The sequence below is a fragment of the Erinaceus europaeus genome, chromosome 18, assembly GCF_950295315.1.
Source record: "Erinaceus europaeus chromosome 18, mEriEur2.1, whole genome shotgun sequence".
NCBI classification, from domain to species: Eukaryota; Metazoa; Chordata; class Mammalia; order Eulipotyphla; family Erinaceidae; genus Erinaceus; species Erinaceus europaeus.
In genome coordinates, this window is record NC_080179.1 from 45,469,205 (window position 1) to 45,492,362 (window position 23,158).

The 23,158-nt window shown below is 42.7% G+C and overlaps 1 protein-coding gene across 10 annotated transcripts in view; it reads left to right on the forward strand.

Moving 5' to 3' along the window:
- The window catches only part of C18H2orf76 (chromosome 18 C2orf76 homolog), a 68,614-nt gene extending 64,462 nt beyond the window's left edge, over positions 1-4,152 (forward strand). For all 10 annotated transcript variants that reach the window (XM_007524758.3, XM_060178004.1, XM_060178001.1 and 7 more), the window contains one exon: positions 3,975-4,152. In XM_007524758.3, coding sequence (XP_007524820.1) covers positions 3,975-4,051 — 77 coding nt within the window. In that variant the 3' untranslated portion in view covers positions 4,052-4,152. The remainder of the gene's footprint in view (positions 1-3,974) is intronic.
- The last annotated feature ends 19,006 nt before the right edge of the window (positions 4,153-23,158 follow it).

A 23,158-nucleotide genomic window follows, 5' to 3' on the forward strand; every position in this document is an offset into this window, starting at 1 on the left:
GGAGCTTCACAGAGACAATTCTTCTTTTACCCTCTTGTCACCATTATGGAATTCTTAGGTGCTTATTCTACCAAAGTTATAGTTTCTTTTTTACTGTTTCCTTCCAACTGTATTTGGTTTGTAGCAGGTATGTGAGCAAATATACAGTAAAAGCACAGTAGTTGGGAATGCTGTCCTGGATCACTGACACCCCTTACTCCCAGGGAAAACCAGACTGCACTTTGGTGGGGTGAGGGCGGGTGGAGTAAGATAGTCTACTTTTTGAAGGGGTGTGAAATTACACCCCTTCCACACAGTCTTATAAACTAGTGTTACTTCAGTAGAAAAAAACAACAAACAAAAGGAACCTATAAACCTGTTACTTGAAAATAAATTTGTAAACGGGAAGTGAGAAGTGTAGTTCTGCTGTGAGTACAGTTTTGAATGACTTGCAGATTAGGAATAGGAAAGATTCCCTGGGCAGGAGAGACTGTGAGACTCTGACCTTGTGATCTCAAATTACTGCTGAAACCACACCCACCCTTCGTGTGTGTGTGTGTGTGTGTGTGTGTGTGTGTGTGTGTGTGTGTGTGTGTGTCCAAAAACCTGCAATTATTGTCATATTATAGCCCATCCTGTTTTTTTTTTAGTCTTTATTTATTTATTTATTTATTTATTGTGCCTCCAGGGTTATTGCTGGGGCATGGTGGCTGCACTATGAATCCACTGCTCCTGGAGGCTATTTTTTCCCTTTTGTTGCCCTTGTTGTTTATTATTGTTGTTATTATTGCTTGTCATTGTTGGATAGGACAGAGAGAAATGTAGAGAGGAGGAGAGGACAGAGGGGGGGGCGAAAGATAGACACCTGTAGACCTGCTTCACTGCTTGTGAAGTGACCCCCCTGCAGGTGGGGAGCCAGGGGCTCGAACCGGGATCCTTACTCCAGCCTTTGTGCTTTGCGCCATGTGCGCTTAACCCACGGCACTATCCTCACCATCCTGTTTATTAATTATCTACACCACAGAGTCAGTGCACATATCTTGGTCTCTTTTCTCAGAAAACAGTTGCTGTTCCTGTTACTACTTCGGGACCAACTAGTACAAGGGTAAAAACTTAGAAGCCATGCAATCAAGCCTCCTGAGTTTACTGACATTAGTTAGTAGAGGGGATTTAAGTACATTGCATTTATTTTATTGAAATCTTATACTTAAAATTAGTTTTTCTTAATCTCTCAAGTCATTTATTATTATTTCCTACAAAAGGTATATTTGTTCATGTGTCTCTGACCTGCTTAGAAACTTATAAGATTATGAATTTCATATCCAAACTTTGAATGTCCTGGCTTGTGTTCATTTCATTAAACCTGAAAGTCAGTATTGAAATGATTCACAAATGTACTTGAAGGGCTCTTACTTGATTTCATTTGATAGTGAGAACGGAGGGATGAACCGGCAATGTATTTATTGGATTTTAGATTGCACATTCATTTTGGATTCACTTGCCAAGACACCGTGCAGCTGAGTGCACTGCCGCCTGCAGCACATTTAATTTGAAACCAGGTGCCCTAGGGGACTGGCACATGGTAGACTTCCTAAGGGTCCTTCCAGAGTCATTTTAAATACAATTTGGGGAGTAAGGATTTAAGGGACAGTGGTGGAAAGGGCGATTATGTAGAGGTCCTTGAGAATTTTTCATAATTCGTTTCCACTTTAATTGGCAATTAACTGCAGCATACCTATGTGCAATCGTATTCTCAAACATTTGCAACAGAGTTTTTACAGATTTTAAAAAATCATTCTTATTTCTCTTTGAGGATCATGTTGCTAAAGTTTAAAATACATTTTATTATTTTACTCTGGAAGAGTTAGTTACTTTTTTAATTTGTACATTATTTTACAGTTTCAGATGAAAATGAAGAACTTTTCCAGCCTTAGTCTTTGAGTCCATCTGACAGTCTGATTTTCCTTAAAAAAACAAAAGGGTGGTCCTTTTTTTTTTTCCAGGAAAGGTAAAAATGAAATCTTTACCTTACACATCTCATTTTGAGCCTGTAGTATGAGAGATGGCATAAATACTTTATATAAATAATGGATTAATCTATAAGTTAATTAGACCCAAGAGACCCTAAGCATGAAAGCAAAAATGCTTTGTCAGCCCTTCCTTTCCATCATCTTATTCTGCACCTGTTATTACTATACTGAGGAGCTGCACAGTGTATTAGAGCCTCAAAAAGAGTACAGATAAATGAGATAAATGTCAACGGCAGGAGGTGAAAATTGTAATTACAGTGAGCGTGTGCGCAGCAAAGTGCTGTGTGAGCAAAGCCCTGTGTAAAGTTTTATATGTAAATAGCACGTCATAGATATAACCGTACTCTGTGATTATTAACAACAGGGCACTTTGGCTCATTATCTATTAGAAAGATGATGAGAATGATTTGCCAATTATATAGGTCTACCTTTGAGCTTTCTTCCCTTTAAAAGGGAAACCTCGGGAGGCTAGATCTCAATATAGCTTATCTGTGAATATTGAGGTTTTTGAAACTGCCTTTTTTTTTTTTTTGACATTTTACTGATCTTGAGTGTGGAGTTGCTTACCTGTCAAATGTAAACGTACATTAACTCACCATTAGCTCCAGGTACTGTTGCTCACGACTTCACATCCCCTCCAGGTTTCTCTCTGCTATGCCTTGGCCACTACCCTCCCCAAGCACTGTGAAAAGAATTGGCGATTTTATTTCCAACAAGGTCCATCTTCCTTTAATCTTGAAGATGTAGTAGGACTTGTAACTATGAGTAATTTCATTTTCTCTCAATATTTTTGTAATGAGCACAAAAATGTATGACTGCGTAACATTAAATCGATATTCCTAGAGCCAGTCAAAATATTTTAATGAAATAGCATGCCAGAGGCTTTAATTTCATTTTCTTGTGATAGGTTCCAGTGATGATATGAGAGTTGTAGACGGATAGACTAATCTCTGGCATCCTTCCTTCTTACTCTTTATTTGTCTTGAAGAGTTTTACTTGTCTGTTTTTAGAGGGTATGTTAATTGAGTGCTCAGTATTCATTACAGATAATCTTGTCTGTTTTCTTGTAGAGATTCTGAAAGCCCTTTTGCTCTTTCTGTAAAAGCTAAGCAGACTGTATTAACTTCTGGTTTAATTTAAAAAACGAGTGTGGAACTTGTTGGCGCAACACCTTAAAGAATTGCCTGTTCAGTGATTGGAAGGCTTTCCGTCAGATTTGTCTCCATTCTGAATTAATGTTGCTGACTTATTGTTTTAGAAGACAGAGTCCTTGACCTGCTAGGTTGAAAGAATTGTGACTGCTCTGAACCTTTGTGGGTCCTTTAGCTGGGCTGTATCCCCCTGTGAATAATTAGAGGTATTTGAAGGTATTGCGGGAGAAGCCAATTTGTGTCTTTCACTTTGCATATTGTTGAAGCCTCATGAATTAATCATAGGCAGGCAAAAATTAACTTCTTCAGACACATATTTTGATGGGTCATGAGAGAGAATGTAAAGTGATCTGTAAAATATTCCACTGATCCTCTAAGTATTAAATTATTATATCTACAGGCTAATTTTGGGGTGAGGGAGAAGAGTTTCTTATCCTCCTTCAGTACCTAACTAGCAAATTTGGAAACAAGAATATATATATATTTAGAGAGAGAGAGAGAAAGAGGGAGGTTTGCTATTTTCAAGGTCTGTAAAGAGGACTGTAAATGGACATTTTTATTATTTCCTGAAAACCCGATTCTTGGATTTTTTATTCTTTTAATTTTTTTCATTGACTTTTGCATTATCTGAAGTCTAGATTCATAATAACTGCAATAATGTTTATTGTTGATTTGGTTAATGTGAAACCAAAGAAATTTTCTTTCTCACCTGTGGTGTTAAAAGCTTAAATCAAAATAATATGGGTTTCCATACTTATTTAAAATCTAGTTTTATATTAATTTTTTTCCCATTTTCTGTTTTTTCTTTATTCAGCCAATGAAACTGAAATTGCATTCTTCTGTGAAGAAGATTATAAGAACTACAAAGCTAATCCCATTTCATCCTGGTAAAACCTCACGGGAGCTTCCTTTTTGCATACCTATATTAAGCTCTTTATTCTACTAGTGAGTATTTTTAAATTGACAAATAAATTTGAAAAGTTAACCCCAAACCCTGCTGTTTCTGCTGAGGTTTGTGGTGTTTTTCTCTCTTTGCCAGTCTTTTCCTTTATTTTAAATTGTTATAAAATACTTATTTAAGAAAAACACCTGACTTTTAAAAAAATGAAATAGCTACTCAGAAGTTGTCATGGAGTATTGTTTTTTAGGCATGCACATTTTAGTTTTGTGGAATTAGATGACCTGCAGAATGTTAAGGTTTTCAAAAGTCATACTACAGAGTCCATTCTGTTTACCGCCCCCTCCCCCCCCCACAGGTGATTTGTTTGTTATTTCCCTTCTTTCTCTTTTCTTCTTTTTTCTTTCTCTCCCCCCCCCCCTTTTTTTTTTCTTTTCAGTTCTACTGGTGGTGCTGAGGATATTTTTTCCATAGGATTTAAAATTTCTATTTGCCCACTTTTTTCATAGTTTTTAATTGGAAGCAGTCACTATCTTAGACTGACAGAAATTATGAATCTCTCCTGGCCATCAATGCCACTGCTTTTTTTAAAAAAAAAAAAAAAAAACACCTCAGGCTGGCATAGAGCACCATGCTTGAAACTGACATGTGTGTTAGAGAGGCTTTCTGATTTAAGAAGGTTTCTTCTTTGAATATTTCAACCTACAGAAGTCACATAGCTGAAATTTTAAAATCTCTTCTAAGTTGTGTTTGCTTCAGGAGCAGTCTATGGTAGACCCAAACTCACTTATGCGGAGAGAGAAAGCAGATGAACTTTACATTTCTGGAAGAAATATTTTCATTGAGAACAAGTCTAAATCATAGAAGACTCCTCCCCCTCCTTTTGAAACAATATTTTGGGTCTCCAGCAATGTAAACTTCTAACACCTGAAGAGTAGTAATTTCAGTGGTGTCTCTTAGCCAGCATATATCTAATTAAAAGCTTTTAAAGAGAGCAACCTGGGAGGTGGTGCAGTGGATCAAGCCTTGGACTCTCAAGCATGAGGTCCTGAGTTCAGTCCCCAGCACACATGTACCAGAGTGATGTCTGGTTCTCTTTCTCTCTCTTCCTATCCTTTTCAAAAATAAATAAATACCTCTAGAGAGATTAGTAAGCAAGCTCTAGAGGTACTCTGAACTTTTTAAAATCTTTATGTATTGAACAAAGAGCCAGAAACTGAGAGGGGTGGGAGAGACAGAGAGGAAGAGAGACAGAGAAACACCTACAGCCCTGCTTCACCACTTGTGAAGCTTCCCCCCTGCAGGTGGGGACCAGGGTCTCGAACCTGGGTCCTTGAGCATTATAACATATGCGCTCAACCGGGTGCACCACCACCTGGCCCCACTCTATGGACTCTTAAAATTGCCACTGGGGAAAATTGGTTTCAGTGGGAGAGTCTACCTTTAGAAAGGCTATAATATTTGAAAAGTCCAGCTTAAGATTCTACTTAGCAGGGTCAGGTGGTGGTGCACCTGACTAAGCATGCACATTACAGTGTGCAAGGACCCAGGTTCAAGCCCTTGGCATCCCCACCTGTAGAGTATTGAAGCAGGGCTGCAGGTGTCTCTCTGTCTTTTTCCCTCTCTATCTCTCCCTCTCCTCTCAATTTCTCTCTCTATCCAATAATAAACAAATAAAAAATTAAAAAAATAGTAATTTTTAAAAAGACTATGTACCCTGGTTGCCATTCAATAAAATTTCAGAAAGATTCAATAACAAAAATAAAGTGATACTGGGGAGACAGCATAGTGTTTGTGCAAAAGACTTTTATACTTGAGGGTTTGTGGTCCAAGTTCAATCACCACCAAAAGCTAGAATCGGGGAAGTTGGGTGGTAGCACAGTGGGTTAAGCTCAGGTGGCACAAAGTGCAAGGACTGGAGTTAGGATCCCGGTTCGAGCCCCTGGCTCCCCACCTGCAGGGGGGTCTCTTCACAGGTGGTGAAGCAGGTCTGAAGGTGTCTGTCTTTCTATCCCCTCTCTGTCTTCCCCTTCTCTCTCCATTTCTCTCTGTCCTGTCCAACACAACGACATCAATAACAACAATAGTAACTGCAACAATAAAGCAAGGGCAACAAAAGGGAATAAATAAATAATTAAAAAAAAGCTAGAGTAGATAAAGTTTTGGAATCTTAAACATGAGGTCCCAAGTTCAATCCCTAGTATTGCATATGCCAAAATGAAGCCCTGGTTATCTCTTCTTCCTCTCTTAATTAATGAATCATTAAAAAATAACTTTAAGGGGGTCGGGCGGTGGCGCAGTGGGTTAAGCGCATGTGGCGCAAAGCGCAGGGACCGGCGTAAGGATCCCGGTTCGAGTCCCCGGCTCCCCACCTGCAGGGGAGTCACTTCACAGGCGGTGAAGCAGGTCTGCAGGTGTCTATCTTTCTCTCCCCTTCTCTGTCTTCCCCTCCTCTCTCCATTTCTCTCTGTCCTATCCAACAACGAATTGCGTCAACAAGGGCAATAATAATAACCACAATGAAGCTACAACAAGGGCAACAAAAGGGGGAAAAAAATGGCCTCCAGGAGCGGTGGATTCATGGTGCAGGCACCGAGCCCAGCAATAACCCTGGAGGAGGAAAAAAAAAAGAAAAAAAAGAAAAAATAATAATAACTTTAAGATGGTGCATCTATTAGAAAATTGATTATGCTCACAAACCTGAGTAAAAAAAGTCTTTTACTGGACGGGGATAGATAGCAAAGAGACTCTCAGCCTGAGGCTCCAAAGTCCCAGGTTTAATCCCCTACACTACCTTAAGCCAGAGCTGAACGGTGCTCTGGTTATAAGAAAAGAAAAAAGAAAGAAAAGAAAAAGTATTTTATTTGAACTTTTTTTTTAACTTACTGTATGCATTTTTATATTTACTACTTACACTTAATTTTTTTAGAGCATTTTTAAATTCACAGAAAAATTGAGTGGGAGGTACAGAGAGTTTCCATATCTCCACCCCCCCCCACACACACACTGCCTTGCCCAAACTCAGCAAACCCCCACCCCCACCAACGCACATGCATAGCCCAGAGTGGCACATTCATTAAAATCAGTGAACGTATATAGACACATCATTGTCACCCAAAGCCCATAGTTCATGCTAAGCTTTACCCTCTGTGTTATACATTCTGTGAGTTTGACAAATGGATAGTGACATGCATCCAACATAGTAGTTTCACTGTCCTAACAATCCTCTGTGCTCCACCTACCGCTTCCTCCTTTCTCCCTAGCCCCTGGCAACGACTGATGTTTTTCACAGTCTCCATAGGTTTGCCTTTTCCTAGAATGTCATATGCAGTCATGCACCACTTAACAACAGGGGTACATTCTGAGAAACATATTGTTAGGTGATTCTGTCATTGTATGAATGTCACAGAGCATAACTACACAAGCCTAGAAGGTATTAGCTGCTGGATCCACCGTCAGATTCTCAGCCCCTTGTCAAGTGGCTTGTGAATGGCCGGTGGAACCGTACATATATGACCTTTGCAGGTGGCTGAGACCACTGACTTTCAAACAGGTGAGGACTTGGTGGAAGAGAGCTCAGCTTTTGGCATTTTGCCCATCAAAGAAGATATATTTATCCAATGAGTCAGAACCAAGACTGGTTCCCCTATCTCCAAAGTGTTCATTTTGGGTTGTAATACTACTTCGACTCTGGATAATGGCCTTCGGAGACTCATTTTTAAACCATTAGTCAGTGAAAGAATCATACAATGTGTAATGATTTAAAAGAAATCTCTGGGAGGGGTATCATGCAGTACTGCAGTGTGGGCTATTCAGAGAGCAGTGAGCTTATCTGCCCTGTGCTGCTGGTGCCTCACAGGGGCACTCAGCAAAGGCTGACACTCACTGGGAGCAAGAATTAAGAGGGAGAAGACCTGTTTCGGGTCCCTGGGGAATGTCATATTCCTCTTGGAATAAGTGGAGGCAGATTGTGTGGGGATTTTGGTCTTAGCCTCATTCCCAGTAAGCCTGATACATAAGGAAAATGCTGCCCCAGGTAACAGTATTCTTTAGTTCTTTTTTATTAGTAATTTAATAACGATTGACAAGATTGTGGGGGTACAATTCCAGACAGTTGCCACCGCCAGGGTTCTGTATCCCATCCTCCCCACTGGGAGGCCCCCTATTCTTTATCTCCCTGGGAGTGTGGCTCAAAGAGCTTTAGGGGTGCAGGAAGCTCATGCTCTCTCATTCTTCCCTTTCATTTCCTTTTTTTTTCTTCTATTCTTTTTTCCTGTTTTTCCTCCCTTCCTTCCTTCCTTCTGTCCTTCCCTCCTTCTTCTCTGATAGAGGTGAGAAACAAAAAGAGGTAAGGAGAGAGAGAATTAAAGAGGAGAGAGGCTTGCAGCACTGCTTCCTGCAGGTGGGGACTGGAATCTGAATCTGGCTCCCTGTGCTATACCAGATGATCCTGGCTCCATGTGTGTGATTCTGTGTGTGTATCTGTGCCAGGACCACACACATGTGTGGCCTACTCACCACTCCAGTCAGCTTTTTCATTTATAGAAACAATGGGCGGGGGGGAGATCTGAGCATACCAGAGTGTTGTGCGTGGTGCTGCAGCCATTCCGTGTGGTGCGCAGAGCTTGAACGTGGGTCATGCGCATGGCAAGGCAGAAGCCCTACTGCCCAGTGACCTGTCCAGCCCCGTAACTGTCTTCTAAACGGGCTCCCAGCTCCTACTCTCAGGCCTCTACGATTCTGCAAGACTTTTTTTTTTAATCTCATATATGACTATGCCTGGCACTTAGTAGCCCAGCATAAATATAGTGGGAATGAATAATTTTAAACATGTATTTGGCATTCTTTTGGTCAGGGCTGGGGCTTCACCATTCCAAGCTGACTTTTTTTGTTTTTTTCCTCAGATAGTCAAAGAGAGGGAGAAAGTCACTCAAAATGGAGCTTCTTCCAGGGCTCTGGCAGTCAGGCTTGAACTTGGGTCACACAAGTGACAAAGTGAGCGCACTGTCCAGGTGAACTACTTGCCACCCCTGCTTTTAGCCCTACCTTACCCTTCCCTTCCCTCCCTCCTTTCCTTTCTCTTCCTTTTTCCCTTCCCTTTCTCTCTGTCTCTCTCTCTCCCCTTCTTTCTTTCCTTCCTTCCTTCTCTCCTTTTTTTTTTCTTTCTTTCTCTCTTTCTTTCTTTCTTTCTTTTTTTTTTTTTTGCCTCCAGGGTTATTGTGGAGGCTTAGTGCCTGCACTCCAAATCCACTGCTCTTGGAGGCCATTTTTTTCCTTTTTGTTACCCTTGTTGTTTATCATTGTTGTTACTGCTGTCGTTGTTGTTGGGTAGGACAGAGAGAAATCGAGAGAGATGGGGAAGATGGGGAAAGAAAGATAGACACCTGCAGACCTGCTTCACCACCTGTGAGGTGACCCCCGCCCTGTAGGTGGGGAGCCGGGGGCTCGAATCCTTATGCCGGTCCTTGCACTTCATGCCATGTGCACTTAACCCTCTACGCTACCACCCGGCCCCCCCTTCCCCTTTCTTTCTTTCTCTCTTCCTTCTATTCTTCCTTCCTTCCTTCTTTCCTGATTTTTTTGCCACCAGGTTTATTGCTGAGGTTCAGTGCCTGCATGGCTTCACCGTTCCTGGTAGCCACTTTTTGGCAGAGATTGGGAGACAGGAAAGAGAAAACACCTGCAGCACTGATCCACCATTCACAAAGCTCCCCAGATTGCTAGTGGGGACCTGAGATTTGAACCCTGCTCCTCACATGTCATAACGTTTATTGTCCTGGGGATGCCGGCCCCTGTATTTGACCTTCAAAGCAAAACTTTACAAATTCTTCCTGCTCATCTCAAGGAAGCTCCTTGTAAGTAGGATTGGCTCTAGAAACTTAATAGACAAAGTGATGTAGTATTTGCAGCCCTGAATGTTAGTGGGTTTCAAGTGGGATAGGGGAAAAGTCTTGTCGCAGCTTGTGCTGGTCTGAATCCAGCCCACATACTTTGCTGACACCCCTGCATATGTGTGTGACCAGCAGCCCTTGCCTGCAGTGCAGTGCAGCTCCTGTCAGTGCCTGCAGGCAAGCTTGTGCTCCCTCTGAGAGGCACTGGGGAAAACACTGCGACTGTATTCACGATAGGCATGTAAGTGTCCTAGGCTGTCGTCTGTTTCTGTTTGAATTGTCCCTGGAAAGCTAAGTAGAGAACTGAACAGTGGATTCTACAGCTGTACAATTTGCAGCAGGATTCCCCCCCCCCCATTTGCCTTAAAGCAAAGTTGCTTGTTATAAAAGTGACCTAGAAGTGAACTTGTGGTGACATTTAAATTATACAAATTGGAAAAGGCAAATGGTGCACTTTTGCATTTACTGGAATTATTTATCTTTCTGTGTTTGCTTTAGGCAAGCGTGATGAGGAGAAGAGAACACTGATTTTGAAAGCAGACAGCCCTGGCTTGGAAAAGACATGCGCTGTCACTTGTTTGGGGGTGTGACCTTGGGAAACCACTCTGCCTCTCTGCGTCTCAGTTTCTCCTTTCCATTAAATGGGGGTAATAACACTGACTTCAGGGAAGTTGTTCTCTGGCTTCAGAAAGATGATAACTTGGTGCTTAACACACACACACATACACACAGACACACACACACACATATACACATACACACATACACACATACACACACATTCTCTCTTTGGAGAACTCTCATGATGCTACTGCGTGGAAAAAAAAAAAGACTATTCATTCTGTTATATAGAGAGAAAACTTAGACACAGGAAGAAAGGCTACCCCACAAGTCAGACCTTTTCCAGATGAGTCCTGTATCTCCACCTGCTTACCAATTTTCTCTCCTCAAACTGTCAGCTCTGATAACATAACCTAGCAGCATTCTAGTGACCCTGGGAAGGACTGATTTTTTTTTTTCATTTTTCAAAAAGCCTCCCCTTCCCTGAGGTACCTTGCCCTTGGATGCAGCTGCCCCTTGGCACATTACCTGTCAGAGGTTTCATACGTGTGTCCTCTTCTGGTTGGAATTTTGCTAGTTAGGACTGAGTTCATTGACAACAGCAAAATAATCCCCAAAACTGTAAACATGAAACTAGCATCTGTTTATTTTTTCTATTCTTTGGGCATAGTTTTCTTAACTGGAAGTTATTTTTTTCTTTTAATCAGAGCACTGCTCTGCTTTGGCTTATAGTGGTGCTGGGGAGTGAACCTCGGACTTGAGAAACTCTGACATGAAAGTCTTTGAAAAACCATTATGCTATCTCCTTTGTCCCTTGGGCTTAGTTTCTGTAAAATGAGCCTCTGTTAGAGAGATGGGACTGTCAAAAAAAGGGGAGTGGGGAAAGTGAGACATGTGAAGGATATTCACGTGAAGGGCTGCAGAGATTGTTGAAACAAAGGTGATCTTTGGGGAGAAAGGCCTTACAAAGGCAGTTTTTTTTTTCTTTTCTTTTATTCCTCCAGGGTTATCACTGGGGCTCTGTTCCAGCACTACAAATCCACTACTCCTGGAGGCTGTTTTTCCCATTTTGTTGTGGTTGTTATTGTTGTTATAGCTGTTGTTGTTGTTGTTGTTGGATAGGACAGAGAGAAATCGAGAGAGGAGGAGAAAACAGAGGAGCAGAGAAAGATAGACACCTGCAGACCTGCTTCATCGCTGCAAGTGGGGAGGAGCTGGAAGCAGGGTCCTTAGCTGGTCCTTGCGCTTTGCGCCATGTGTGCTTAACCTGCTGCACTACTGCCCAGCTCCCTGCAAAGGCAGTTTTTATAGGCTGAGTGTTTTTGATACGTACCCAGGTGGCCTTATTGGTGTGATCAATGCCTGGCTATTAAACTCCAACACAGCAATACCTTTCCTACTGCTCTAGTCAGTCCTCACATAGACAGTCCAGGCAGCATGTCAGATAGAGGAATATCTGCTCTGAACTTAGCCCTGGCTGCCACCAGGTGTCAGCAGAGTCTTCCTGGGCCTCGGAGACTCCAGAATGGAAAGGATCAAGCTGTTTGTCAAAGACTGTGCTTAGAAGGTAGGCTGGTCCACCTGTCAAACCAGCCGTGGAGCCCTCTAGCTGGAAGTCAGACCCTTCAGCCTGTAAATGGAATGGGATGTTATGCTCGTGTTCAAACATTTTGATTGATTTCACAAGTCAGTGCTTAATTATTTTAAAGCCTAACTTCGGTCAGGTCGCTGGTCTCCAATACAAATGTCAATAACACATTAGCACTTAGGAAAATGCCCCTGCTTATTTGCAAAGGATTATTATTTTTTTTCTGTGTTAAGGACTGAAAGGTGGCGAGCAGGTGTTAATAGATCATCTGTTAAAAGCTTCCAAGTACATTGTACGACATACTGTTTTCCTTTGTTTCGCTGAATTGAGACGCTTAAACAAATTCCTTTCTTATACCAATGACATTTAAAAAAAGAAAGAAAGAAAAAGAAAGCTTCAGCTCAGTGGAAGGGCTTGGAACTATCCTTTTGTCTATGAAAAAGTGTGGTCACATTTTGGGAGCAAAGAGTGAGTCTGATCTCAGAGACACAGGAGGGGATGTGATGTCTCCCTTATCTTCTGAAGATGGGTGTTCTCACATGGGGTTAGGCCACATCATGAGCTCTTTTTTTTTTTTTTTTGCCTCCAGGGTTATTGCTGGGACTTAGTACCTGCACTACAAATCCGCTGCTCCTGGCAGCTTTCTTTTTTTCATTTTATTGGATAGGACAGAGAAATTGAGAGAGGAAAAGAAGATAGAGAGAGAGAGAGAGACACCTGCAGACCTGCTTCACCACTTATGAAGTGTCCCCCCTGCAGGTAGGGAGTCGGGGGCTTGAACCTGAATGCTTAGTATTGTGAGTGCTTAACTGGGTGCACTAGTGCGTGGCCCCCTGTCATGAACTCTTTGAATTATTACTCTCTTCTGGGGCTTTACTGCTCCAAGCTGACATTTTCAGGTTGAAAGACAGAGACACAAGGAGAAACACCACAGCACTGAGCCCCACCTCCACCACTACCGCCCCAGTGCAGTGGGGACTGGGCTTGACCCTGAGCTCTGCTTAGGTGCACTGTTCAAGTAAACAGTCTTGTTGACTTTGCTCTTAGAATTCTTTACAGAAAATTCTGTGTTTGTTTCTAAATTATTTTTTAAACTAAGATATCACTGTAAATTATTAGAACAAGAAACCTTTAGCCATGCACAGAATTGCCTCTGTGGATCCTTGTTATGGTTTAACTCACATCTAGTCCTTAGAAGAAAACCTTTTGGGTAGAGGGCTGAGTTGGCAGTGGGAGTGGTGGTATGAAGAATAGGTCTGTGTGGGCTGGTGAAATAGTTTGGGGACTGGGTTTTATTCACTCTTGGAACTCTACTGCCCTGTACATCTCAGTACTTGAAAATTGCATGTATCTATGTATGTATGACTGAATGGATTTGCTCTCCCTATTGAATCATGTATATCTCTGACAGTTACCAGGATTTCTGGAGCTTAGATTAAGAAATTCAGATACCTTCGAGCCCCTGGCTCCCCACCTGCAGGAGAGTCGTTTCACAGGCGGTAAAGCAGGTCTACAGGTGTCTATCTTTCTCTCCCCGTCTCTGTCTTCCCCTCCTCTCTCCATTTCTCTCTGTTCTATTAAAAAAGAAAGAAGGAAATAAAGGAAGGAAGGAAGAAAGAAAGAAAGAAAAGAAAAGGAAGGAAGAAATTCAGATACCAGCAATAATATAATAATATCCAGATAACTCAACCTCGGTCAGAGTTGCTTGATGAGATTGTCTGTGTCTCACCACCAGGGCCACACAATGTCTCCATGCCCTGACACAGTTAGTTTAGATACGCACTCGTGGTATAAAATGTATCTGCTGATTTGAGCTTGCTCAGTGTTGGGGCGTGGCCTGCCAAGGACAGAGAGAATGTGGTTTGTGCCACTGAGGATCAGACAAATAAAAAGGGGACGCAGGGCAGACCCCGTGGTGGGGAAATTCCCATAAAACCAATTACTGAGACTTTCCCCAGAGATGCTTACACAATTCTCCAGAGAAGCCCTTCTGAGTTGCTCGACCCTGATGAAAGTCTTTCTTCATCATTTGTTGCAGTAACAATAAGGATGGGATTTCAAAGCAGTCAAGGTCACTTTATACAGAGACGGTGGCATTCTATCATGTGGAATGAAATGTCACATAGCAGTGACTGTGTCATGCTTTTCAGATGATTTCATGCTCAGTAGATAATTTTATTACATATATGAATATGTGGAGGAATTGGACTTAACTCAGTTATTGATTTTTCAATACTTAGCAAGCTCAAGGACCATTGTAAGGATCCTGGTTTGAGCCACCGGCTCCCTATCTGCAGGGGGGTTGGCTTCACTGGTGGTAAAGCAAGTCTGCAGGTGTTTATCTTTCTCTCTCCCTCTGTTTTTCCCCTCCTCCCTCAATTTCTCTCTGTCCTATCCAACAACAACAACAATAAAAACAACGGCAACAAAATGGAAAAAAATGGCCACTAGGAGCAGTGGATTCGTAGTGCAGTCATGCTTGAGCCCCAGTGATAACCCTAGAGGCAAAAAAAAAAAAAGTCTGATTTTTTTTTAATTGTGCTACCTATACATATTCAAATCTAAAATCATGTGAAATCCTGGCTCAAGTTCTTTTTTTTATTTATAAAAAGGAAATATTGACAAAACCATAGGATAAGAGGGGTACAACTCCACACAGTTCCTACCACCAGTTCTCCGTATCCCATCCCCTCCTTTGGTAGCTTTCCTATTTTTTTAATATTTATTTATTTATTTATTTTATTTTCCCTTTTGTTGCCCTTGTTTTCTATTACTGTCATAGTTATTATTTTTGTTGTTATTTATGTTGTCATTGTTGGATAGGACAGAGAAATGGAGAGAGGAGGGGAAGACAGACAGGGGAAAGAAAGACAGACACCTGCAGACCTGCTTCCCTGCCTGTGAAGCGACCCCCTGCAGGTGGGGAGCCAGGGGCTTGAACCAGGATTCTTACTCTGGCCCTTGTGCTTTGCACCATGTGCGCTTAACCCACTGTGCTACCACCCGACTCCCAGCTTTCCTATTCTTTAACTTTCTGGGAGTCTGGACCCAAGGTTATTGTGGGATGTAAAAGGTGGAAGGTCTGGATCCTGTAACTGCTTTCCGCTGAACATGGGCGTTCACAGGTTGATCCGTACTCCCAGCCTGCCTCTCTGTTTCCCTAGTAGGGTGGGGATCTAGGGAATTGGAGCTTTGGGACACATTGGTGGAGTTGTCTGCCCAGGGAACTCTGGTTGGCATCATGCTAGCATCTGGAGCCTGGTGGCTGAAAAGAGCGTTAACATACAAAACCAAACAAATGGTTGAACAATCATTAACCCAATGGCTGGAATAGTGCAGCTGAAGAGTCCTCCACTTTGTAGATAGCTAATAGGCATATTTTAGTTATATATACTAGTATAGCCAAAGGACCTGTGGCTATACGAGCTTTTCTGTTGTTGTTTGTTTTGTTTTCCCTGAGCCTGACATCTGATATGCAGGTGGATCCAAGTTATTGTATGCGGAGATGATGTCATGGATGGAAATGGAATAGAAAGCTGGATCAGGGGAGAGAGTAGCTCACTAATATGGGAAAGGTGTATAGATATTGTTGACTATAAACCCCATCAATTTGATTTGGTCTGGGGCCCATATTCAGCTTAGGAGCCTATGTGACCTCTGCGTCCTTGTAGATCTGAGCTCACATTCTGTGGTCATGAGTAGGAACATTCCAAGCTGCCCCAATATCAGGACCCATCTTCCTCAGGTTCAGCATAGAGTGTGTTGTCCAGCCTCCCTTTGGACGATGGAACATTCTCTACTGTTGTTGATCCAAGTTGAGGGCAAGGTCCTATGGGGGCCCACAAAGGGGCCTGTTTTGTTGTTCCTGATAGAGATGACTGGTAACAATGGAGAGAGGGATTGATCTGAGGTCTAGGCCCATCATGTCTGTTTGGGAATCTCAGGACTCCCCAAATAGGACCCCAGCTTATGGGGCGGCCTGATAGTGACTAAAGAGTCATCATTAAAGTACCTGGCTCAATATCTTTAGGAAATTCTAAACCATAAAATTCTGCTGGCAAATACCTGTGGTATTTTACTTGTAGCATATTTACATTTTAAAAAGCATTTTATTTATCTGCTTTATTTTTATTTTTTAGTTGCTAAGACAGAGAGGAATTGAGAGGGGAAGAGGGTGATAGAGAGGGAGAGAGAAAGAGAGACACCTGCAGCCCTGTTTCACTGTTCGTGAAGCTTACCCTTGCAGGTGGGAACTGGGTGCTTGAACCTGGATCCTTGCACTTAGTAGTGAGTTTGCTCAATCAGCTGTACCACTGCCCAGCCCTATGTGCATTTTAAACATCGAAACATGTTTGCTGTTGAGATTGGAAAAAAAATAATCTGATATATAGTATACAAAATGATTACAAGCTAGTATATATCTGTAGTTCCTTTTTTAAAATAAAAATGTATATGTTATCTTTATTTATTTATTGGATAGAGACAGCCAAAAATATAGAGGGAAGGGGTGATAAGAGAGTGAGAGAGAGAGAGAGGCAGTGCAACACTGCTTCACCACTTGCAAAGCTTTCCTCCTGCAGGTAAGGACAGGGGGCTTGAACCTGGGTCTTTGTGCTCTGTGCCAAAGTGCACTCAACCAGGTGCACCACCACCCAGCCCCTTGTATTTCCTTAAAGCGACAGCATGAGATAACCTGCAACCTATTTTCAGGGTCACGGTAATTAGATGATATATACCTAAACCAACATTGGTTATAGAAACCCTGTGACGCATTGAGCTCTTCTGGGGATTCTGTGGGCACAGTGAAATGTTGGTCAAGGACAAGAGGCTCTGGAGTTGATGGGACTATGGGCAATTTACTTGGAACCCCATTTCCTGGTCTGGAAAATCAGGGCCATCATATCTGCTACATGGGTGGGGGCAGTTGGTAATCAGGATTAAAACAGGGATGTCTAGAAAGGGCTTGTCACAAAGCTTGTTCACTGTTAGGCCCAGGAAAGGGGTGACTACTCTTATACCTGTTGACTATGTGCATTCCTGGTTAGAAAGGGTGAGAAGATGTGGAGAGACTCAAGTTAGGTGATGGGTTCTGGGCTCTGGTCATCATGGCCGGCTTCTGGGAACCACAGTGTTTGGAGGAGCAGTGAGCCTAATGTCTACCACCTGTTCCCTGTCATGGGGCAGTGGGGTGAGAAGCCTGGTTCTGCCAAGAAGTCGCGTTGAGTGTCTTAATAATGCTCTGAACATGGTCACTTCATCATGCAGTCAAATAAAGTTTTCTTTCCAGATTTTCTTTTTTCCTTTTTTGTAATCACAATTAACTTTATTTTATTATTTAATTATGATTATTTTTATATCAATTTTATTTATTTACTGTTGGATAGAGACAGAGAAATTGAGAGGGAAGAGACAGAGAGACACCTGCAGCCCTGCTTCACCACTTGTGAAGCTTTCCCCCTGAAGGTGGGGACCAGCAGTTTGAACCCAGGTCCTTGTGTACTATAATGTGTGCACTTAACCAGGTGTGCCACCTGGCCCCTATGATTATTTTTTATTAGTTATTTAATAATGATTGACAAGATTGTGGGATAAGAGGGCTACAGTTCCCACCACCAGAGTTCAGTGTCCCATTCCCTCTATTGGAAGCTTCCCTATTAATAATCCCTCTGGGAGTATGCACCCAGGGTCATTATGGGGTGCTGAAGGTGAAGGTCTGGCTTCTGTAATTGCTTCCCTGCTGGACATGGGAGTTGCCAGCTTTCCAGACTTTATGAGGAGTCTCAGTTGCTAAGAACCAGCCCCACTGTCAATGTGCAAGTGCTGATGTTTGGATTTGACTATTGGTGCTCAGGAGTGGAAAGGCCTTGGCCGGAGAAATAGATCACTTGGATTGCGCATGCGCATGACCTAGGTTTGCGCTTGGCTCCCTCCCACCGAGTTGAAGGGAACTTTGGTGCTATAATCTCTTTCCTTTTCTCTTTGCCCCTCTGCCCCAAATATGGTGATGTACCTAGAGGAGCACATTTTACAGTGCTCAAGGACCTGGGTTCAAGCTACCTGTGGTGGCGGGGGGAGCTTCATGAGCGGTGAAACAGGGCTGAAGGTGTCTCTCTCCCCTTCTCTTTCAATTTCTTTCTATTTCCAAAATAAATTTAAAAAATGTTTTTAAATGAAACAAACAAACAAACAAACAAAAATTAGAAGTGGAAAACCCCCTCCAAGTTCTGCCTTTAAATATTGTGAAATAGAAATGAGTCATGGAGAAGAGAAAGGGGGAGAAATAGGAGTAGGAGGGAGGAGTGACAGAAGGACAGAGGGAGGAGAAAGAACCCAGGCAAACTCTGGGCTAACTGCCCAATGCTGACAGGAGCCCAGGCTGCAGCTTTGGGGTGAGGCTGGAAGCACCCCTGGCCAAGCACATTACGCAAACCAGAGGAGGGAGGGCCGTGGGAAGTGTTCACTCCTTGCCACCCCTGCCTCCGCTTGCTGGTGCTGCCACTCAGTACAGCTCCCAGCCAGTCCACTTGCTCCCAGCCTGGACCGCTCAGGGACAGGCTTCTCAGCATCTGTCAAGGACCTTGTGCCCCCTCCCCACCAGGGAATTGGAGAAAGATCCCCAGCAGGGTGTCGGCTTGCTTGTGAGTGACTCATTTTGGGTGGTCAGTGTCACAGCTTCTGTGCTCAACCACAAAGAGAATCTCAGAAGTGGACACTCTTTCAAAAAGGACTTCAGCATTCTCCTCAGGGCAAGAGGACCAAAAGGACCAGAGCGAGTGATTTGTCATCCTGGGCTTAATGCTGGCACTCTAGTCCCCACGTTATCACACCCTCCTTGCTATGAAATTTGGATTTTTTTTAATCTTCCTTTCCCATTTTTTTTTTTTCTGTTCTGGTGTTGAACTGATTATGCAGAAGTGCACATTGATGTTTCTGTGGCAGCTTCCCTCCAGGGACAGAGCTCTGCTTTCTAAACATCCGGCTTAATCCTCTTACGGAGGGAGACTGCTCCAAGGTGAGCACCCTGTCTGTCAGGCCCTGCCGGTACTGACACTTAACAGGGCTTGTAACCTGGGCCTCACAGGACAGGATGCATGGAGGTGCCAGAATCGGCAGCTGTTGCCCACCTCTTGAGCCATCCGTCTCAGCTGACACCGGTGGTTAAAAGAATAAATACATGAAAATCAAGCCAGCTCTGCCTGCAAATGAGAAGAGAAGGCAAGTTGGCAATAGGTTGTCACTTGGCATCATTTGCTAGGAAATGCTTTGTCATTCAGAGGTAGAGGACAGAGAAGAGGCTCCAGGAGTGACAGTCCCACCCTCAGCACCTCATATAAGGAAGCTTCTATTCAAGGTGGAGACAGCACCTCTGGCCTTAGCCCCACCGATGAGCTGAGCGGGAGAGATTTCACTCTTAGCTCTGAGGTGTTTGCACTGAGTCGACTGACGTGAGAATGTCCAGTTTCAGTCTCACATGTGTGTCACTCTGGATACTTCTCCTTTCCCTTTATCTGCTTGGTGTTTCCAGAACTTTAAAGGACAGGTCCTGTCAGTGCATACGGAGTGACTTCAGGTGGGAGCACAGGGAGACAGTTACTTTCTTTGCTCCTCTGCCTGCCTGTCTGCTGGCTGAGTGGAGGCTGAGCCCCACCTTCATTCCCTCCTCTCTGCACATAAATCTTTCCGGATCACTCTACCAAGGGCATAGTGATTTACAAAAGAGATGTTGTCACATTCATATATTTTCTTATCTCTTTTTTTAAAAGAAATTATTTATTACTGGATAGAGACAGAGAAATTGAGAGGGGAGGGAAGATAGGGAAAGAGACAAAGAGACAACCTGTTTCACCACTTGTGAATCTTACCCCCTGCTGGTGGCAGGCACCAGGGGCTTGAACCTGGGCCCTTGCACACTGTGATGTGTGCGCTTAACCAGGTACATCACTGTCTGGCCCCCATTTTCTTCTCTCTCAATGATAGGTCTGCATACCATTCCTGCCACCAACTGAAGTCTTCCTCCACCCTCTTGCACTGGGTCCCCAACACCCTCACAACACCCCCTCACCTCCCCTTCAGAACCCTGGATCCTGCTGATAGGGACCATCACTAGTCTAAGTCTCATCCTGTTCTTTCCTTTTTTTCTTTGATTAAGTTCCACCTATAAGTGAGCTCATCTGATACTCAACCTCCTGGCTTACCTCTTGTTCCTTCAAGTTCCATAAAAGAAAAAGGAAAGGTGATGATCTTACCATTTGTTATAGCTGAGTAGTATTCCATTGTGTATTGAACTGCAACTTTCTCAACTACTAAACTGTCATTGGACATGTGTTTATGTTTTTTTAAAATTTCTTTATTGAGGGATTAATGGTTTACAATTGACAGTAAAATAAAATAGCTTGTACATGCATAGTATTTCCACGTAACAATACAACCCCCACTAGGTCCTCCTCTGTCATCATGGATATGTGTTTGTTTTTAAAGAGAGACCAGGACCACTTCCCAAAGCATTTTAGCAGGTAAAGATATAGTTAGACTTTAATAAAAATTTTTTTAAATTGATGAAATGCTGACGTACAGGATTGTTGTTACAGAGTTACATTTCACCATGTTTTTATTTACTTTTAAGGTTTTCCCTAATTTTATGGTAAATATAACAGGATTTCCATTTTCATTAGAAGAACTTATCAGCAAGCACATACTCTGGACAACATATTTTAAGCACTGAAAGAGACATGTATGATTCTCATAACCTGATTATAAACCTGTGTGGAGAGACTTGAAATCATCTTATAGATGAGGAGACCAACGAGCCAGGGGGTTATGAAGTTAGCAGGCAGCAGAGGCAGCATGACCACTCCAGAGGCTGGAATCTGGACTCTGTTCTTAACCTCTGGTCTATTCTGTCTCTCCATAAGGAGCACTTTAAAAGGTGATGTTTAAAAGGTGATGCAAAAGACTTTCATGCCTGCGGCTCCAAGGCCCCAGGCTTAGTCCCCTGCTTAGTCCCTGGCATCCTCGCAAGGCAAAGCTGAGTAGTGCTCTGGTGGGGAGATGTTTTAGAATAGGGGAAACATGAGATGAGCTGAAGAAAACATTGATATAAAGAAAATGATGTTCACATGCTATTCGGAAGAGGCAGAAATTGTGATGGTGACTGAAACGATGGCCACCCTACCTACAGGACAGAGGCCAGTGATTAAGCACTTGACCTTGGACACAGCACATCCCCTGCCAAGGAGCCCTGGGGCTTCAGATCAAATCATTGCAGGTTGATTATGTAGTAAGACATTTGTTTGTAAATTTCTTTTTCTTAATCTCTTTATTTCATTTATCTATGATTGGATGGTCAGAGAGAAATCAAGAAGGGAGGGAGGGGGAGATAGGGAAAGAGACAGAGATACCTGTAGCCCTGCTTCACCACTTATGAAGCTTTCCCCCTGCAGGTGAGGACTAAGGACTTGAACCTGGGTCCTTGTGCACTGTAATGTGAATGCTTAACCAGGTGCGCCACCGCCTGCCCCCCTAGTAAGACATTCTGTAGGAATGCAAGTATTTGTGATAATAGAACCATGAATGTACATATGCTTACCTATGTGTTGTGTCATTTTTCTTTTCTCCTAAAGTTCATAAAAAAGTAATGTTACGCTGCTTACAGGTTTTTGTTTCAGGTTTTCCCTACTCTGTATTACGTTTCTAAGTTTCACTGGAGCAATAGATGGTTGATTTATTTTTGTTGTATAATAACAGGACACCATCTGAGGACAATTTATTCATGTATTCTCATTAATGGAAGTTGGGTTGTTTCCAGTTTGGGACAAATCTGAATAAAAATGCTGCTAAGAAAACACATTCTTTTCTTTAAAAGCTGCAATTGTGAAAAGAACACTCTACACACATCTGCATATGTTTCTGCAGTATGAAACAACATGAAAAATTAATGGATTAAAAGGCAAACACCTTCAAGCACTAGATTGAAAGGAGGTTGGCTCTGGCCCCAGTGGCCTGCCACACAGGCTTTCCCAAGCACAATCTCCCTCCTCCAGCCTGCTTTCCGTGCCAGCCACCTCTTGATTGTTCCCTACTGAAAAGTCAACATTCCTAAGCACTTTAATTTAGTTGGTCTGTTTCCTCTTTTTTCTTTTTCCTCCTTCCTTCCTCTCTCTCTCTCTCTCTCTCTCTCATCTTTGCCACCACTGCTATTGCTGGAGATCAGTGCCTGTATGACTCCACCATTCCTAGCTGCCATTGTTTTTAAACAAAGGGTAAGAGACAGAGAAATACAGAGGGAGAGACAAAGAGAAAGAGAGACAACTGCAGCCCTGCTCTACCACTTGAGAAACTTCCTGCCTGCAGGTGGGGACCAGAGGCTTGAATCCAGATCCTCTCCTGCCACAGTATATACCCTTTCCAGAGTGGGCTACCACCCAGCACCTTCATCTTTTCTTTTCCTTTCTTTTTTTTTTAAATGTCTCTTAATCTGTAGCCTCCCACTTGATCTTCCCACTCTCCCACTGACATTTCGAAACATGAGGTATAGCTTCATCTGTGTTTCTCTGGCATGCTTTAAAAATTTTTTTGTCTTTATTTGTTTTAATTTATTTTTGTTAGCGATTTACAAGACTGTGAAATAATAGGGATATAACACTACTTCCACCATCTGGCATGCTTTTATATTATTTATATTATTTCTTTTTGGTGCACCAGACCTTGTGCATATGTGATTTGATTGCCCAAGGCTTGATTTTTTCATTCAGATAGAGAGATAGGGACAGAGATGGAGACGGAAGACCACGGCATTGGAGTACACTCCCATGTGTAGTTGGGGCTGGGACCTGGCACTCCCCCTGCCCGCTGACATACATCTCTGGCTGTCTAGCATGGTTTATAGTGTGCAAGTGTTATGTTGCTTCTTATTTTTTTCTGAATAAAAGTATAGGCTTTTACTTCAATTATTTTCTGTTGTTTATATTTTCATAAAACTAGATTTCTTGAGCCTTTAGAAGCAGGTATAATTTCAAAGTGGTTCTAATTTCACAACTTTAACACCTTGCGTGCTGTTTTTG